At 57.4% G+C, this 17897-nt stretch overlaps 2 protein-coding genes across 6 annotated transcripts in view; one reads left to right on the top strand and one right to left on the bottom strand.

Annotated features, from left to right (window-relative positions):
• The first annotated feature begins 1262 nt into the window (after positions 1-1262).
• FPGS (folylpolyglutamate synthase) lies at positions 1263-10218 on the top strand. 5 transcript variants are annotated; one of them, XM_047829060.1, is made up of 15 exons: positions 1263-1438; positions 2776-2904; positions 2998-3051; positions 3136-3200; positions 4799-4913; positions 5049-5129; positions 5222-5283; positions 5370-5472; positions 5752-5829; positions 6090-6237; positions 6367-6456; positions 7203-7353; positions 7624-7699; positions 8544-8610; positions 9352-10218. In XM_047829060.1, exons 1-15 carry the CDS (start codon positions 1301-1303, stop codon positions 9735-9737), a joined length of 1743 nt encoding a protein of 580 aa, XP_047685016.1. In that variant the 5' UTR covers positions 1263-1300; the 3' UTR covers positions 9738-10218. The 5 variants fall into 5 exon arrangements, with proteins under 5 accessions (XP_047685016.1, XP_047685015.1, XP_047685019.1 ...); XM_047829059.1 differs by having other exon boundaries at positions 6328-6456; XM_047829061.1 differs by lacking the exon at positions 1263-1438 and adding an exon at positions 1575-1966 and having other exon boundaries at positions 2742-2904; positions 6328-6456.
• Positions 10219-10527: 309 nt separating this feature from the next.
• Positions 10528-17897, bottom strand: part of ENG (endoglin) — a 31553-nt gene continuing 24183 nt past the window's right edge. Inside the window, exons 9-15 of the mRNA XM_047829058.1 lie at positions 15382-15519; positions 15121-15159; positions 14480-14596; positions 13954-14205; positions 12594-12648; positions 11428-11529; positions 10528-11298 (exon numbers count right to left, since the gene is read on the bottom strand). Of these exons, the coding sequence (XP_047685014.1) occupies positions 11174-11298; positions 11428-11529; positions 12594-12648; positions 13954-14205; positions 14480-14596; positions 15121-15159; positions 15382-15519 (828 nt within the window). The 3' untranslated portion in view covers positions 10528-11173. The remainder of the gene's footprint in view (positions 11299-11427; positions 11530-12593; positions 12649-13953; positions 14206-14479; positions 14597-15120; positions 15160-15381; positions 15520-17897) is intronic.

The following is a 17897-nucleotide window of genomic DNA, read 5'->3' as shown; positions in this document are numbered from 1 at the left end:
CCCCCACCTCCAAAAAACCAAAACAAGACAAAACAAAACCCACACACCTTTCTGGGACCTTTCAGCTATAAAAAGAGAATCTCTGTGCTTTTTCCACGGTAGCAGTTGGGGCCAAGAAGGTCGTAGACAGGAAAAAGTTCTGAAAAGTCCAGGACAAATCCGCCTCACCCACAGCTAGGACAGATTACTGTCCCCGCCCTGGGTGGCTCTCCAACCCACTCTCCACACAAATCTTCCAAAGTGCAAACCTGATCTTGTCATCTTTCTTTAAAACCATTTTATTGTCCAATTTCAATCCAAATTCCTTAGGCTACAAGATCCTGCTGGATCTGGCATTCCGGAGCAACCAGGCCCGACCCAGTGGAAATGCAGTTCCCTCGGGCTAGTTCCCACCCCACCCCTGCCCTCCTCCAGCCGCTCCCCTTCCCTCTTCAGTCCTTTGCTTTTCAACGTTTTTTGTTTTTTTGGGACAGAGAGAGACAGAGCATGAACGGGGGAGGGGCAGAGAGAGAGGGAGACACAGAATCGGAAACAGGCTCCAGGCTCCGAGCCATCAGGCCAGAGCCTGACGCGGGGCTCGAACTCACGGACCGCGAGATCGTGACCTGGCTGAAGTCGGACGCTTAACTGACTGCGCCACCCAGGCGCCCCAGTCCTTTGCTTTTCATCACGGCGTTCCCTCCCTACGCCTCGAAACCTCTCCCCCGACCAGCTCCGCTACCTCGCGGACTCGGCCTCATCCCCAGGCCTCTGCCAGGATGCCGCTTCTTCCAGGACGCCTTCCCAGGCTGCCCAGGGACGGTAGGGGCCCCAATAGCGTAGGAGCTTGGGGTTTGGTCTATTGCTTTGCAATCGGGCTGTCAGATTCAGAAGTGCAGGGGCCAAATACCTGCAGCCTGCGGTCTCTGCTTTAAACTGCGACATTTTGGGGCTTGAATTCAATGACCTCCACACAAGTGTAAGCTAGCTCCGTCTTCCATCCGGACTCATAGTTGGTTCTGGCAGAGCACCAGGCTGAGGATTGCAGCCTGTGACTATTTTGGGGGTGTGGCCGGGTCCTGGAGATTCTCAGTGCTTGCAGAGGGAGCCTGGGAAGCGCGCCCCTCACAAACAGGGCGAAACACTCCGGACAGCCCCGGCGCCTGCCCCTCACAAGTATGGCATCCTGCGGATTCTTATTGGTCCTGGAGGACTCCCTGGGCAGCGCTGATTGGCGAACAGCGGGGGCGAGGCGAGGCGAGGCGAGGCGGGGCGGGGCGTCTCCGGCCCGGCCTAAAGTGCGGCTGCGGGCACCGGGACTATGTCGCAGGCACGCCGCCACCTGCGACCCGCTCTTTTCCTGGCGGCGGTTTCTGCGCGCGTTGCAACTACCGGGGTAGCGGCTCGGCGAGGGTTGAGCGCGTGGCCCGCGCCGCAGGAGCCCGGCATGGAGTATCAGGTATCAGGTATCGGGCGGGCCGGCGGGGGGGGGGGGGGGGGTCGTACGACGACACGTGGGTCGGGCCTGAGTCACTGACCGGAGCCGGGCTGTGAGGGACTCGGGGGCGGGGACAGTCTGGAGCCCGGGGGTGGGGACATGGACCAGGAAGCTGGGCCTGGTCCGCGGGTTCTGGGAATTCTGAGGCTGAAGTGTCCCCGCCTTAGAGAATGGGAAAGGGCTCCCACTGATAGGGGAAAGAGGTCCATTGTCTCCGGAGACCCAACTAGCAGGTGGGCGGTGGGAGGAGAAAGAGTCCTAGGAGTTCAGACTTGAGAGATCTAGGAGTTTATTTATTTATTTTGAATTGTTTATTTAAATAAACTCTACACCTAACGGGAGGCTCGAACTCATGACCCCGAGGTGAAGAGTCACATGCTCTCTAGACTGAGCCAGTCAGGCGTCCCAAGTGATCCAGGAGTTTAGATCTGGGGTTGGAGTCTCCAGGAATCAGGGCATGAAGATCTGGCAGAATTGGAGCTCTGGCAGGTAGGAATCAGTGGCATTGGTGGAGGCAAGAATCTGGAAAGCGGAAAGTTTCCACCTGGCTCTGTTGCAGGGGTTGATTTCCACAGATCACACCTGATGCCTGCCAGGCAGATGGTGGTTTAATGGGTGTGGAGCCTCCAACCGGTTATTGAAGCCCTAAGGGGAAATAAATAGCATCTCCACTCTAACCCCCAGTGTAGACTCTCCTGAGGCTGTACCTACCCACCTTTCTGACTGGTGACTCCCCGCATACCCTGTCTTCCTTAAGGCTCCTTCTCTTCCCCACCCGGTTGCTTCAAGCAGCTCTTCTTTGGGTCAGAATGTGGAACCCCAATCCTCAGGATTGGGCATGGAAGCCTCCAGGGATTCCTGGTTCTAATTCCTCCAGTTGTAAGACCCCAGCCTTCTGTGGTTCTGCTCCTGACTCCCCTCACCCGCCCCCCCCCCTCCAGTTTAGGGACCAGTATAGCAGTGGACCTCATTGGGAATGAGCGCAAAGGCTCCCGTGCAAGGAGCGAGGATCCGGAAGCCCGAATTGGGAACGGGAAGCAAGGCTTCTCCCGTTCCAAGGAACCTGCCTTGCCTGACATTCCTGGGTGGGGCCGATCAGCTTCAGGCTCCCATCGCTGCCAGAGCTGGAAAGATGCCACTTCTCCCTCACACGTGCCTAACCTCTAGGCTGGGGCAACAGGGCTGGCATTGATTGGTAGGCTTAGTGCCCTGGCTTGGCCATTGATGCCCTGGGGTTCCTCTGTTTCTGTGGACCCCTGGTTAGTCTTAACCTGCTACCTGGGGACTGTGGTTGCCAGGACGCTGTGCGCGCACTGAACACCCTGCAGACCAATGCTGGCTATCTGGAGCAGGTAAAGCGCCAGCGGGGTGACCCTCAGGCACAGCTGGAAGCCATGAAGCTGTACTTGGCACGGAGTGGGCTGCAGGTAAGGATGCGCAGGGCCTGTGACGGCCCCCTACCCCACCCCCATCCCCTTTCTAGGAGTCTTGTGGCTGAGATGGTTGTCTGTATGTCTCAGGTGGAAGACTTGGACCAGCTGAACATCATTCACGTCACTGGGACCAAGGGGAAGGTGAGGGATGGGACTCAGGGGTCGGCTATCTACTTGATGGGGTGGCAGGGTCCAGCCTGCCCAAACAAGACGTTTTCTTTCTAGGGTTCCACTTGTGCCTTTACTGAACGTATTCTCCGAAGCTATGGCCTGAAGACAGGATTCTTTAGGTACTGAGGTGTGGCGAAATTTGGGATCCCTTAGCTCTCGGCGGTGGGGGGGTGGGGGGGGGCGGCTATGGAACCAGCTAGCAGGAGCTCAGCTTCCTGTCTCTCTGCCCAGTGTGGATTTGTGCAGTAAGCATCCCATTAGCATTAGTGACCTCAGTTTAACATATTGTCCAAGTTTGTGGCAGTCTTTAATTTTCGTGGTGAAACAAATTTGGGGGAGGGGCAGGGACTTGAATATGTAAGCTAAATATGTAGCTTCATCAGGCATCTTTTTAGTAACTTAAATTTCATGTACAGTTTTTATTTTATTAAAATACTTTTTTTCAATATTTATTTTTGAGAGACAGAGCATGACGTGGGGAGGGGCAGAGAGAGCCAGGGAGGCACAGAATCTGAAGCAGGCTCCAGGCTCTGAGCTGTCAGCCCAGAGCCCCACGCGGGGCTTGAGCTCATGAACCATGAGATCATGACCTGAGCTGAAGTCGGACGCGTAACCCACTGAGCCACCCAGGCGCCCCTCCGTGTACAGCTTTTAAATCACAGAGAAATCTTTATCAATTCAGACGTCTTTGCAGTAAGGAGCAGAAAACCTAGCTTGGAAGGGTATAAACGATGAGGTGGTTTGTGAAGTCCGAGGCAAGGGTTCCCTTCTGCCCGGCCTGCCTCAGCTGCTATTTGCCCTTGATGTAGCACCTCCTCATGGTTGCACTCAGGCACCCAAACTCACACCTGAGGATGGGGTGTGGCCTAGATATGGGTCCCTCCTCCCTGGGCTGCACCTGCCCCTCCTTAGCTGGTCACCTGTAAAGCAGGTTAATGCGATGCTCAGTTGCTCAGAATTTGCTCCTTGGGTTGGGGGCACTTAAGATTTTTGCTTCCTTTTATTTTACCGGTTCCATCGAGTGACTTTCTGTAAGCGGCTTCTTTTCACAGTTCTTTGTTCAGAATAAAGAAATACAGAGAAGGACTCAGAATGTGAGAGAGGCTTGCAGGATTCAAATATGAGCTGACAGTCTCTCTTCTAAAACAGTTTTTGGGCTACAAACCCCGGCCTTTGACTTTGGCCCCCGTAGCCTCGTGGGCTGGCCTGGGGATGCAGCCTGACCACCCAGATGGGCCTTGCCCTTGAGGGCTGGAAGACGACATTGCGGGGGCAGATGTCAGCAGAGTGACTGATGGGTGTGTGGTGGGTAGAGCGCAGGGAGCTGTTGGAGCCTGGAGCACATCCCTGATCAGCCGGGTGGGGGTGGGGGGGTCCTTTCTCCTTTTCTGGAGGAGGCACCATCTCAGTCAAGGCCTGTGGAGTGAGCCGGGTGGTGGGGAGGGTGGGTGGGCTGGGCTGGAGGAACTCAAAATAGGCCAGAGGGGCTGGGGCACAGGGAACTGTTGGGATGCGGGAGAGGTGACACACAGGCCAGTGACATCAGCCCCCCCAGGGCCTGGGAGGCTGGGTGAGGAGCCTGGGACTCTGCAGGGCAGAGGGAAGTCCTAGAAGGGCTATCGGCAGGGCAGTGACATGGTCAGAGTTGGGTCTCTGAAGACGGACGGGTCTGAGGGGCTCGGGAAGGGAGTCCTGATGACTACAGGTGTCCCGGCAGCTCTCCCCACCTGGTGCAGGTGCGGGAGCGGATCCGCATCAACGGGCAGCCCATAAGCCCTGAGCTCTTCACCAAGCACTTCTGGCCCCTCTACCACCGGCTGGAGGAGACCAAGGTGCCCATGCAGGAGGGCTGGTGGGTGGGCAGGGCAGGGGTGCTGGGGAGCCCCGGAGGGTGCTGTGTGTCCCGGGACCCCATCTCCCCAGAGCAGAGGTGGCAGGGCCCCAGGCCGACGTGTTCTCGTCCACAGGACAGCAGCAGCTATGTCTCCATGCCCGCCTACTTCCGCTTCCTCACGCTCATGGCCTTCCACGTCTTCCTCCAAGAGAAGGTACGTGCCCACCCCCCAGAGTCCTGTGTCTGAGGGGAATCCCAGCAGGCCGGGTGCCCCGGGTCCCTGACATGCCGTCTGGTCCTTTGTAGGTGGACCTGGCAGTGGTGGAGGTGGGCATTGGTGGCGCTTACGACTGCACCAACATCATCAGGTGAGGGCAGCTTCTTGGGGAGAAGGACAGTGCCCGTGAGCCCAGGGCCGGGGCGACACGGTCACGGCCCCCCCTGTCTTCTGCAGGAAGCCTGCGGTGTGTGGCATCTCCTCTCTTGGCATCGACCACACCAGCATTCTGGGGGACACAGTGGAGGAGATCGCGTGGCAGAAAGGGGGCATCTTCAAGGTGACCAGGCAGCCCTGGGGAGGGGAGGTACATGGACGATCTGGGCCTGGCCCTCCAGGCTCAGGAAAGCGGGGCTGGGGCAGGGTAATCTGTGTCCTGACTCGGGATAAGGTCTTGGGCGTCAGTGGGGCTTTGTGTGTGACTGTAGCAAGAGCCCTGCCTCTGGCCTTAGTGTCCCCTCGAGGGGTTCCCGTTGGCCCTACGGACAGAGGCTGAGTGAGCTGCCCGGGGATAGAGGCCCCTCAGCAGCTCGTCTCGCCCACTCCCTCTCCTCCGCAGCGTGGCGTCCCCGCCTTCACCGTGCTCCAGCCTGACGGTCCCCTGGCCGTGCTGAGGGACCGGGCCCAGCAGATCTCGGTGAGTCCGGAGGCACTGGGGCAGGGCTGGCAGCTGCCTGGGGAGGCACGTTATCCTTTTGGGCCTCAGTTTGCCCATCTGTGCAGTGAGGGGCAGCTGCTCGTCCAGCTGGAGCACATCTTGGTTCTCCAAGGAACGGGGCTTGGTGGGTTCTGGTGGATGGGGAAAGATGGAAGGGCCGACAGCGTCAAGGAGGGAGCTCCTGGCCGAGGCAGCTGCAGCAGCACCCCCTGACCCGCGGCCGGCCATCTCCTTGGCAGTGTCCTCTCTACCTGTGCCCACCACTGGAAGCCCTGGAGGAAGGGGGGCCGCCGCTGACCCTGGGCCTGGAGGGAGAGCACCAGCGGTCCAATGCCGCCTTGGCCTTGCAGCTGGCTCGCTGCTGGCTACAGCAAAAGGACTACCGGGGTAAGTGGGCAGGCACTGGTGGACGGGTGGGGCGGGCTCGCGGGCAGGGGACAGGTGGAGACTGCCTCTGAAGGTCCCGTGCACTCGCAGTCCCACGCAGCAGGCCCTCCCCCCTCCCTGGCTCCTCAGGCATCGGGGAGCTGAAGGTGTCCAGGCCCAGTCTCTTGCGGCAGATGCCCCTGGCGCCCGTGTTCCAGCCCACGACCCACATGCGGCATGGTGAGTTGGACCTGCCCGCCCAGCCAGGCCCCTTCAGATGTCTGTTCGAGTTTGCTGTTTTGAGAGATGGGGGCAATCGGAGGTGGTGCCCAGGACAAAGGACTCTGAAGTCAGTAAGCTTCCCTGACTTTGAGTTCATGGACTCCGAGCCTCAGTTTTCCCACCTGCCAAATGAGGTGATGATGGGACCCGCTGTGAGGTGGCGTGAGTGGGGGGCTGAGGCCAGGGCCTGGTGGGTTTGGGATGTAGTGCCCTGCCAGAGGCACCTGCTGTTAGTGTCCTTCTCGTCTTCATTCCCGTAAGACCATGAGGTTCTTGAATGGTGACCTTGTCTGGCTTCTTGTTTCCCGCCCCCCCACCAAGACTTGCAGCACATAGTAGGCGCTCACAGCCGCCAAACCCTGTTAGCAGGTGATTCCAGTGTGCCCACTGTGTGCCAGGCCCCATATCAGGGCCATGACAGTCCTGCAGCTAGGCACCTCACATCCCAGCACGCTTGTTCAATGGCTTAGGGCTCTCTGCCTCCATGTAATAGGGGACTAATATATGGTAGTCCCCTCTCAGGTCTGCCTGGAAGATTCCGTTAGATGAGGCAGCCCAAGAGGTGATCCTAGTGCCTGGCGCCTAACGCTGCTAAGAAGCTTCTTGGCTCATCAGCTGCTCCCCACTCTGAGCAGCGGCGGCCCTGCGGGTGGGTTGGTGTGTGCGAGGACTAGGGTGGGAGACGGCTGCCTTGCCCCCTCCAGGGCTTCGGGACACGGAGTGGCTGGGCCGGACGCAGGTGCTGCGGCGCGGGCCCCTCACCTGGTACCTGGATGGAGCGCACACCGCCAGCAGCATGCAGGCCTGCGTGCGCTGGTTCCGCCAGGCGCTGCACCGCCGCCAGAGGCCAAGCCGGTGAGCTTCGGGCGGGGGCGGGGCCTCGGGGAAGGGTGGGCGGGACCGGGCCGGTGGGGGGGCGGGGCCTCAGGGGACAGGGTCAGCGTCAACACTGGGCCAGTAGAGGGGGCAGAGGGGCGGGACTGGGGACCCTGCTGGGACTGGAGACCCTGCTGGGACTGGATCCGCAGGGGAAGTGGGGTAGTTTCTGGAGGAAGGATGGGGTGGGGCCCGCAAAGAAGCCTGGGAGGTACGCGTCTCCGACCTGCCTCCTCTCCCCTCTCCCAGCGGCTCTGAGGTGCTTGTCCTGCTTTTCAACTCCACTGGAGACCGGGATCCTGCAGCACTGCTGAAGCTGCTGCAGGTGAGGGGCCAGCCGGGGGGGTGGGCGGCAGGCCGACTAGCCCACCTTCTGGTTGTCGCGTCCCCAGGGGTGCCTTCATCCCTGAGCCTCTGTTTCTTCCACTATAAAATGAGGCTCCCGCGAACCGAACTGAGGATCAAACGTAAAAGCACCCACACGTTCGTAGCCAAGTCTAGTCCCAGGTCACTGTCGTCATCCTCCCGGGTCAGGCTCGCACCCAGGGTTAGAGGAGGGACTAGGTAGTAGCCTGAGGCGTAAGCCGTGGACTCACTGGTCGTGGCTCTTCAGACATTAGCATGTGACTCTGGACAAAAGTGGCATTTCACTGGGCTTCATTCAGTTTGCCTTTCCAGAAAACGGGGGTGCTACCAAGGTGACGTGCTTATTGACTTTGGTTTAAGGAATTTCCAAGTTATAGAGCAGGTAGGGGCCCTGCTCTGCTCAGGGAAACTGAGGCTGCCCTCGGCTGTCAGGGCTGAAGTGGTTCCTAGGGATCACTTCCTGTTTCACAGACCAGGAGGCTGAAGCTGTTCACCTGTTGTGCAGACAAAGCCTTTCCCCATCCTGGACTTGAGACGTGCTCAGTAGCTGGGTGATCTTAAGCAAGTACCCCCTGCCCTGCCTCTGTTTCCCTGTCTGTACAGTGGGGTCTTGCTGCCCAGGCCACCGGCCTGCGGGGTATATTGAGCTAGATGGGCCGCGGAAGTGCTGTGGCTGGGTTTACACAGCATGACACCAGTTCAGCCGGGGTGAGGGCATCTCCAGGGATGGGGACGTGTGGGGGCCTGGGGACAGGGCCCTCTCTCAGGGCTCTGACACCAAGTTTTTCCTCTTGGCCTTCTAGCCCTGTCAGTTTGACTATGCTGTTTTCTGCCCTAACCTGACAGAGGTCTCAACTGTTGGCAATGCAGGTAAGAGGTGACAGGATGGTCCCAGAGAGTGGGCGGGGGGGGGGGGGGGGCGGGCGGGCATTGCACTGCTTAAGGCCCTTAGGTGGACTCTTCTGTTGGTGACAGTGGGGGCTTCTGAATTGGAGGTCCGGGGTAGGAGCTAGATTTGGATACATTTTGGATATTGTGGCCATAGTACCGACAAAAGAATTACTGGGGAGAACCGTTTTCAAAATGCACGTTGCAACCCACTGGTGGTTTGAAAATCAATTTAGTGGGTGTCAAAGCGACACTTTGTTTTAACGAAGTAGAACATGCGTGTGCCTCCTGTACAAAGAGTAGGTACTGTTTTATGAGGATTCTGTTTCAGATAGACAGTATCCACCTAGGTGAGTACGGTGGGTCACGTTCAAAAAAAATTAGAACAGCATAAAAAAAATACAGATCCCCAGCATCCGACTGCCGGGGAGAGTTCAGGGATGTGCATTCCTGCTTATGCCGGCCCACGTGATGGACGCTGCTTTGCAGATAAAGGCAACGAGACGAGGGTGGGGAGATGTGCTCGGGGGGGCAGAAGCCCCAGCTTTGAAGCTAAACCGCCTGGCCCTGCTTCCTCCCGGCTCTGGGACAGCGGGCAAGACACAGAACCCTTCTGCACCTTAGTTTCCTCATAGCATTGCCCGGCGCGAGGACCCGGGGTGCATGTACAGGGCCTGGCGTTAAGCAGGCGCGCACAGCAGGTGTCCCCTGTCGCCCATCCAGACCAGCAGAACTTCATGGTGACCCTGGACCAGGTGTTGCTCCGCTGCCTTGCACACCAACAGCACTGGAGCCGCCTGGACGAGGAGCAGGCCGGCCCGGAGCCTGGTGAGCCCACATCCTCGCTGCTGGCTCCCCACCCGCCCGAGCCCCGTAGCACCAGCTCCCTCGTCTTCAGCTGCATCTCCCACGCCTTGCTGTGGATCAGTCAAGGTCGGGACCCTGTCTTCCACCCACCCAGTCCCCCGCAGGGCCTCTTCGCCCACCCTGTGGCAGGCAGCGGGGCCGGCGTGCTCCGTGAGGCTGCCGCCATCCACGTGCTGGTCACCGGCAGCCTGCACCTGGTGGGCGGCGTCCTGAAGCTGCTGGAGCCGGCCCTGTCCCAGTAGCCCAGGCAGTGGGGGTGGAAGTGGGGGCCTCCCACACCTGCCCTGCGTCTCTCCACGAACTGCTACGTTAGGTGCCTTTTGTTTTTTGCTTTTCTGATGGTCTAGACTGGCCCAGGGACCCAGGCTTTAGGCAGCAAGATAGAGGGCTGGAGGTGGGAGGCTGAGATGGGCCATTCTCTGTCTCTGAGCCTAGGGTGCCTCTGGCCTCTTCTTCCTCCCGGCTGAGAGAGCCAGAGGGCTTCCTGGTTGTCCCACCGTCGTGGTTAGGCCTGACCACGCAGCCCACCTCCCCTCCCACCCTGCCTGCTTCCTGGCCCAGGCTTAGCTTCTTAGGCCAGGCCTAGGGTCCTGCTGGGTGCTGGTTGATGGATTTCCTCCTCCTAGTGGCCTTCTGGGAAAGAGGCGGCTCCCGCCTGGGGCCCCCTAGGGACAGAGGATGGCTGGAGACAATTAAAGCCTTTAACTTTTTTTAAAAAAGAAATGGCAAACGTTTGCCTCTTGATTTCTAGTTCCCTCAGCACATAAATAGGGGCCTACAGGGGGTACCGGAACTGGATTGTGTAGGAGCCCACGCTGGGCTGTCTGAAATGAGAACACTGGACCGACGTCCATCGGCCACAGACCTCCCCACAGAGCCCTTGTTACAGATGAGGGAGCCGTGGCTGGCTGAAAGCCATGGGATGCGCCCCTTAGTCCCACAGCCAGTCACGTGGCAGGTGCAGGATTTGAACCCAGAGCTGTGCCCTCCCCACCCGTTGTAGGTTTCCCACCCCTTCGCCCAGCCCAGCACTCATTTCATGGTCTAATTTATTGGGGGTGAGTATACAGGGGGTGGGTCCAGGCCAGACAGTTGGGCCACTCCCCATCTAATGCCTGCCTGCCTGCCTTGGGGGGTCTCCGTGTGACAGTTGCAGGGAGGAGCTAGGCTCCCCCGTTCCCAGGCTGGGCACCCCTAGGCTTCTCGTTTCCTTGCCAGAGTAGTGCCAGTCCAGGTGTGGAGGCCGCTGGGAGCAGGTCCGGGTGGCTCTGAGCTGGCCTAGGTGAGTCTGTTTCTCCCCTCCCACCCAGCCCAGGTCGCCAAGTGCTGGATCCGGGTTAAAAATTACAGGGACTTGGTTTCTACAACAGTGTGGACTTATAGGGCAGTGGTCTCTCTCTCCGTGGTCCTGGGCGGCCGTACTCCAGGCCCACTGGGTTTGAAGGTTCGGTGGGGTGGGGGGACCCCAAGGCGTTCCAAGCTGGTGCCCCCTCTGGCAGCAGGCCTCTGAGAGGGAGGCAGGAGGGGTGGGTGCAGAGGGCATGGTCCATCCTTGGTCGAGTGCAGCGGTTGGGGTCCCGGGATAAGTTCACGGCCAGTGGTTCCCAGCTGGTGGCTGCTCAGTCTCTCTTGCTGGGCGAGGGCTGGCTCGGGGGCCCCCAGGTCTCCAGGCGGGGCACTACGCCATGCTGCTGGTGGAGCAGGGGGTGCTCTGGGTGCTCCCGATGCTGTGGTTGGTGCTACTGCTTTCTGAGGAGGCCGGGGCGGCCACCGCCACCACGGGCTCCCGCTTGCCGGGGGGACCTGGGGGCAGGGGCGGAGGTCAGGGCCCCAGCCGGGGCTCCCCGCTCCCCCAGAGGCTTCCCCGGGCTCCCCCAGGTGATGGTGGTAGAGGGGTCCTGAGCACTCGTGGCGGGGGCCTGGGATACTCACGCGTGTGCGAGTAGATGTACCAGAGTGCAGCGGTGAGCAGGGCCCCGATAAGGAAGGCGCCAAAGGTGATGCCCAGCACGGCGGGCAGGACGAGGCCTTTGTCTATGCGCGCAAGGGAAGGGTGGCCGCAATCAGCACTGTGGCCTCCTCCCTGGCCCCCTACCCTGTTGTGCCGGCCAGGAGCACAGATTTGGGGAGGTGGGGAGGTCAGCCCCAGCTCTGCCACTGACTCTGGCTTCTCTGAACCTCAGTCTCCTCATCTAGCAAATGGATTCATCATACTCATGCCTGGCACTAAGCCATGGTTGTTCTGACCGTTCACCCAGAGGGCCCAGCCAGGCCTTTGGTCCATGCCTCTGCCTTCCAGGGCTGATGGAGATGCGTTTTTAGGGAGAACAGATGGTATAATCTGAGCCAAGAGTGAGTGAGGCCTGGGAGTGCAGAGCCTGCCCCACCCTACTGTGGGACCTTGGGTCAATCCCTGCGCCTCTCTGAGCCCCGTACTACGGTCGTGATGGGCCAGGGCACTCTGTTCTTGGGTTTTCCCAAGCCTCGTTCCATCGACGCTCTGGCCTCCTGTGTGACTATGGGCCTCCTCTTGGACCTTTAAGCTCCCATCTATGCAGTGGGGTAATTAGGCCTGCTCTCTTGGTATGGGCTGGGGCTGGGGTTGGGGGCTCCATCCTGGCCCAGGTGGGGTGGCAAGGAAGCAGGTGCCCCCCCCCCCCGACCTCTGTCCCCAGTGTCAGTGACCTCCTCTGCCTGGTGGGGGCCTGGGCCCAAAGGGAATTAACAGGGAGCCTGGAGCGTGCTGGGCTGAAGGAGCATCCTCCGCATGGGGGGGCCAGCCCCATCCCAATGTGCCTTCTGCCTCATTTGATTCTAGGACCCCCCCACCACACACACACACCCAGCAAGGTCAGCTAGCAACCATGGACATTTGGAAGATCTAAATGCCTGGGATCTGGTCCACAGGGCAGTCAAGAGCAAAGACTTTCTATCTAGAAGATGCGGCGTGGATCCTACTCTAGGCTTCTGGGGACCCTTCTGCCCTCCTCCCAGGGCTGCTCTTTCTGGGGTCCTCTCTGCATGTCTGCGCCACACCCCTCTGGGCCATCCAGCAGGCCCTACTCTGGCCTCAGCCCCCGGACCCTAGAGGGACTCACCAGGCAGGCCAGGGCTGACGATGTTCAGACGCATAGAAATAGTCCTGTGGACTTCCTGGAGGAGGAAGAGAGAGTGGTGAATGAATGGCGCAGTCTGCAGGAGGCAGCTTCAGGGCTTGTTCCCTGGCTCTGTGATCCTGGCCTGTCACAACGCACCCTGGGGCCTTGGCTGTGGATCCCATCCCACCACTTTCTAGCTGGGAGCCTTTGGGTAAGTCCTGGGAGATCTGTACTGAGGGAGGGTGGATGGCCCTTTGCTGCTACTGGGATGTTCCCTGGGAGGCTCCTGACTCCCATGAGGATTGTGGGGTCACTCTGGCCTGCATCTGTGACACTTGTCAACACCTGGGAGAAATGAGCCAGGTCAGCCCAGAGGCCCATGCCCACTGAGTCTAGGGTGGAGAGGCCCACTCAGGAGTGGCTCAGAGGCTTTCCTAGCTTCATACAACCAGAGAGGTTTCTAATCCTGGAGATCCTCCTGTGTGTGTCCAGAGCTGTGTGCCTGAGAACGGGGATCCCCACTGGACGGTGAAAGAGAAAATCAGAATTTTGTGCCCTTTAACTTAACCCCTCTTTGCTGAGATTTGTTTGATGTAGTGGCATTGGTGACTGTACCACATGGAAAGAGGGCTAAGTCTGGGTGGGGAGATTGATGGATGACCGGGTGGGATGGTAGGCGGCTGCTGTCTGGCTGGGATGGTGGAAGGACTACGGATGAATGACTGCGTGGGATGATGAGAAGTGTCAATTGACGAATGGATGACTGGGTGGGATGGTGGAAGGCAGGATGGATGAACATAGATGGGTGCTGGAAGGATGCATGGATGGAAGAAAGGAAGAATGAGTGGTTGTTGGAAGGATGGATGGTGGAAAGATGAAGGGAAGAAAAATGGCCGAAGAAAGGAAGGATGGATAGGTGGAAGAAAGAGAGGAAAGATGGGAGGACAGATGGTGGGTGGATGAATTGGTGGAAGGACAGATGGATGGATGGATGGAATGATGGCTGATGGAAGGAGGGCCAGACAGAAGGATGGATGGAAGAACAGATGGGTGGATGGTGGAAGGATGAGTAGATGGAAGGATTGATGGGTAGATGGAAAAAAGGAGAGATGGATAGAAGAAAGGAACGAAGGATGGATGGATGGGGGCAGCAGCAAATCCTACTAATGTCCGAGATACAGCAAAGCCATCAGACGGCAGCAGGGTGGCACAAAGAGTACCCTTGGTAGCCAGAAGCCACACGCCAGTCTGGTTCTGCCCCTTGCCAGCTGCTCCCATAACACGGGCTGTCACATCCCTTCCTGGAAATCCCGGGCCCGAAGCCACCCTTGAAGCTGAGCTTGGCTCGGGCTCCACTCACCAGGGACCAAGTCCTCGGGCGCAGGGTTATGGTGCAGCTGAGGGTGCCAGTCGTGGGTGTGGGCACCATGTAGCCACGGAGGAGGAAGCTGAAGCGCATGTCACCACCAGGGCCCGGGGACAGCAGGCTTACACAGCTGCCCTTGGCTACCTGGCTCTGGATGAGCTCCACGGTGTCCGCGTCAGGCCCCAAATCCAGTTGGCAGCTGTCCAGCTGGAGCATGAGCTCAGGGATCGATGGGGACATGCTCACCTGCAGGGGGAGGTGAGAGTGATGAGGCATGGTCAGTTACTCACCCTTGCTCTCGTGGAATAAGCTAGATTCATTCTGGAGCTCCACCCCAGCGATAAGGACAGCCCTGGGTCTGCCTGGAGCAAACGAGGAGGAGGAGACCTTGCACCCAGTGTCTCCCCCTCCCCCACGCACCGTGCTGGCTGCCTCCTCGCACACCTTCTCTGTACTAATGGTGGAAAGGAAGGTTCTAAGGATCGCGGGAGTGGGCAGGCGGAGAGGTCAAGGCCAGTACCTGCACAAAGCCTTGTTGCCCCAGCTCGATGGTGTTGGAGGCCTGGAGGAAGTGCGGGCTGAGATACAGGCCCAGCTGGAAGGAGAGGCCCTCCATGTGGATGCAGTGCACCTTTTTCTGTGGGAGACAGGAGCGGGGGATGGTCAGTCTGGGAGGCACCCAGCTTAGGAAGGTAAGGAAGGGGTGCGGGTGGGGGTGGGAGTAGGAGCCATGGTCCCAAGTTGCGGCCTGACCCTGATTGTCCCCTTCAAAAAAACAAAAAACAAAGCTAATATTTATCAAGAACTTGCCCTGTGCCAGGCCTGTGTGAATGGTTTTCCATGTGTCTGCTCGGTGACTGTTCACAGGCACCCCCGTGGGGGGGATCCTTTCTTACGCCCCTGTTTACAGACATAACTTCTGGGCCCAGAAAGCTTAGTGGATTTGCACAAGGCCACACAGCCAGTATGTACTAGAATCCTCTGACCGGAGAGGCTGAGAATGTAACCCCAGACAGTACTGGGGGAGACTGAGGTACACTCAAGATAACATGGCTTGCCAGGATCGGGGCCCGAGTTTTCTGAAGCCTGCTCCCTCCCAGGCCAGGAAGGGGCGCCAGGACCCTGAACCAGATGGGTTAGCATGGTAACCATCCATCTCACCCGTTGCGGTGATGAACTTGACAAGAGGTTGATGACCACCTGCAGGAAAAGAGCCAAGGTCAGAGCCACAAAGTACCCCAGAGGGTACTTTCCCACCCAAGCCACCCATTTAATGGATGGGAAGACTGAGGCAACCGATGGCTAAGTTTGTCTTCTACTGAGCACCACACCACACTCTCCCAAAGGCCCTTCAACCTGGAAGGTCAAGGAGGCACCAGCTAAGCTGGCCCAGATACCTTTCCTGCCCATCCTCGTTCTTACCTCATTACTGACCACGTTGTCTGTCACTTCCGTGCCACAGCTGGAGTAGGTGCTGCGCAGGACAAACTGTTCATCTCTGTCCTCAGCCTGGCAGCTGGGGTCCCAGAAGGTCAGGCTTGTGATGGTGCACCTCAGAGTCTGGGCGAGGATTGGAGTAGGGGGGCACCGTCAGGAGGCGTGGGGCTCTGGGGCCTGCCCGTCATACCCCCAGCACCAAGGACTGACCTAACCCAAGGCTCCCAAATCAGCTTCTCCCGTCTTCATTTTTGTTACATCTTACACCACACCATTTAAGTCTTAAGACTTTTCCCGGGGCTCAGTTAAGCATCTGACTCTTGATTTTGGCTCAGGTCATGATCCCAGGGTTGTGGGATCGAGCCCTGTATCAGGCTCTGTGCTGAGCGTGGAGCCTGCTTGGGACTCTCTCTCCCTCTCTCCCTGCCCCTCCCCTACTCATGCACACATGCACTCTCTCCAAGTAGATAAACATTAAAAAAAAAAAAAAAAACAAAACTACACTCCCTTTTGTACCTAGCCTTGTCCTAAGTATATCTATGCCATCATGAGCTCGATTTACTATTTGTTTTTCTTCTAATATATATAGTTCAAATCAATGCAGCACTATTAAAATTTAAAACATTAATTTGAGTTCTGCATAAAATCATTGCCCACAGCCCAGGGGCGTGTAATCCCACCAGCATAACCCAGTCTCAGAACCCTAGACTCTTAGACGTGGGGTTGGCAAATTTTTCCTATAAAGGGCCAGATAAAGATTCCGTGGGCCATGTGCTCACAGTTGTAATTACCAAACTTTGCCATCATAGCCTGAAAGCAGCTATAGAAACAGGTGAATGAGTGGGCTGTGGGGTAGTAACACTTTATTTACAGAAACACAGAGGACCACCGTTCGCCACCTCCTCTCTTAGAAGAACCAACCTTGGAATTTTTCAGTCACACTCGTAGGATCAAAGAACCTCGGAGTCTCAGAGTTGAGTGAGCACCCGAATCCAACTAACATCTACTCCTCCAGAATGCCACTCCTGACTGTTACTGGCCCCCAGATGCCCAGAGCCACCTTAGGAGATAATAGCCCACCAAATAAAAATGACTCTGGGTCAAGCCGCAGTGACCCATAGGCCTGGAATTCAAATTCTGCACGCTGACCACATTTCATAAATCAATGAGAGGGTAGGACGCTCTGGGTTGGGGTAATTCTGTTCAGCCCCTTTTCTTTGTATTTTCTTCTACATGGATGCTGTACTCAGAAAATGTGCAGGTGGGGTTTTTTTTGGTTTTTTTGTATTTTTGACAAATGGCATCATACTGTCCACCCTGTAGCTTAGTTTGGTAAGTGTGATGTAAATCGTAATATATATTTCTCTATATTTCTAGATCTAGCACATTCTTTTGAATTGTCATGTAACGTTCCAAAGATTGATGGATTACAGTGTACTCATCCAGACCCCTTGGGCTGGGCAGCAGTAATGCCAGCCAGATAGAGGCAGAGGGGGAGAAGAGCGGGGCAGCAGACAGGTGGCGATTCGTATTGCCCCTGAACCCCACAGCCCCCCCCCCCCAAATTTCCACATGGACCTAACTACAGATTTAAGTGTCACTCTCAAAATCCCGAGAACATGGGTGATTTGTCGAGGCCCTGGCCAAGATTTCCTGCCTCAGGCTGGAAGACATCCCACAGGGGAAGATGGGCAGCTAGGATGGCCCGGTGTTTTTAAATGTCCAAAACCAGGGGTGCCTGGGGGCTCAGGTGGTTAAGCTTGATTTGGGCTCAGGTCATGATCTCGGCTCAGGTCGTGATCTCGCGGTTTGTGAGTTTGAGCCCCACATCGGGCTCTGCACTGACGGCACAGAGCCTGCTTCGGATTCTCTTCCCTCTCTCTGGCCCTACCCTGCTTGCACTCTCTCAAAATAAACTTAAAAAAAAAAGGGGCGCCTGGGTGGCGCAGTCGGTTAAGCGTCCGACTTCAGCCAGGTCACGATCTCGCGGTCCGGGAGTTCAAGCCCCGCGTCAGGCTCTGGCCTGATGGCTCGGAGCCTGGAGCCTGTTTCCGATTCTGTGTCTCCCTCTCTCTCTCTGCCCCTCCCCCGTTCATGCTCTGTCTCTCTCTGTCCCAAAAATAAATAAACGTTGAAAAAAAAAAATTTTAAAAACTGAAACAAGAACACCATGTCCCACCTCTCGTTGGCAAAGGTTTTTGGAATTTTTAAAATTCTCTTTTATTTTTATTTTTTAAGGAAGCCCTATGCCCAGCGTGGGGCTTCAACTCACGGACCCCAAGACCCAGAATCACATGCCTCACCAACAGAGCCAGCCAGGTGCTCTGGCAAAGGTGGGTTTTTTGGTTTTTTTTTTTTGGTTTTGGTTTTTTCCTTAAATCATTGTCTGGAGAGAGAGTCAAAGTGCTCCCCTAAATCAGCAGTGAAAACTAGAATCTTTTGGAAAAGTAGGGTGGCAACATGTATCAAAACTTAACAGAATAGTCAATCATTTGGACCCA

This window comes from Prionailurus viverrinus, chromosome D4 (genome assembly GCF_022837055.1).
Source record: "Prionailurus viverrinus isolate Anna chromosome D4, UM_Priviv_1.0, whole genome shotgun sequence".
In the NCBI taxonomy this organism is placed as follows: domain Eukaryota; kingdom Metazoa; phylum Chordata; class Mammalia; order Carnivora; family Felidae; genus Prionailurus; species Prionailurus viverrinus.
Note: the sequence above shows the minus strand (reverse complement) of the source record. Positions and strands in the feature narration are given on the sequence as shown.

Coding starts and splice junctions, on each gene's coding strand:
- FPGS (XM_047829059.1), top strand. CDS start 1,301: ATGTCGCAGGCACGCCGCCACCTGCGACCCGCTCTTTTCCTGGCGGCG. Junction 6,238..6,327: donor ACAGCAAAAGGACTACCGGG/GTAAGTGGGCAG, acceptor GTGCACTCGCAG/TCCCACGCAGCAGGCCCTCC. Junction 6,457..7,202: donor CACGACCCACATGCGGCATG/GTGAGTTGGACC, acceptor TGCCCCCTCCAG/GGCTTCGGGACACGGAGTGG.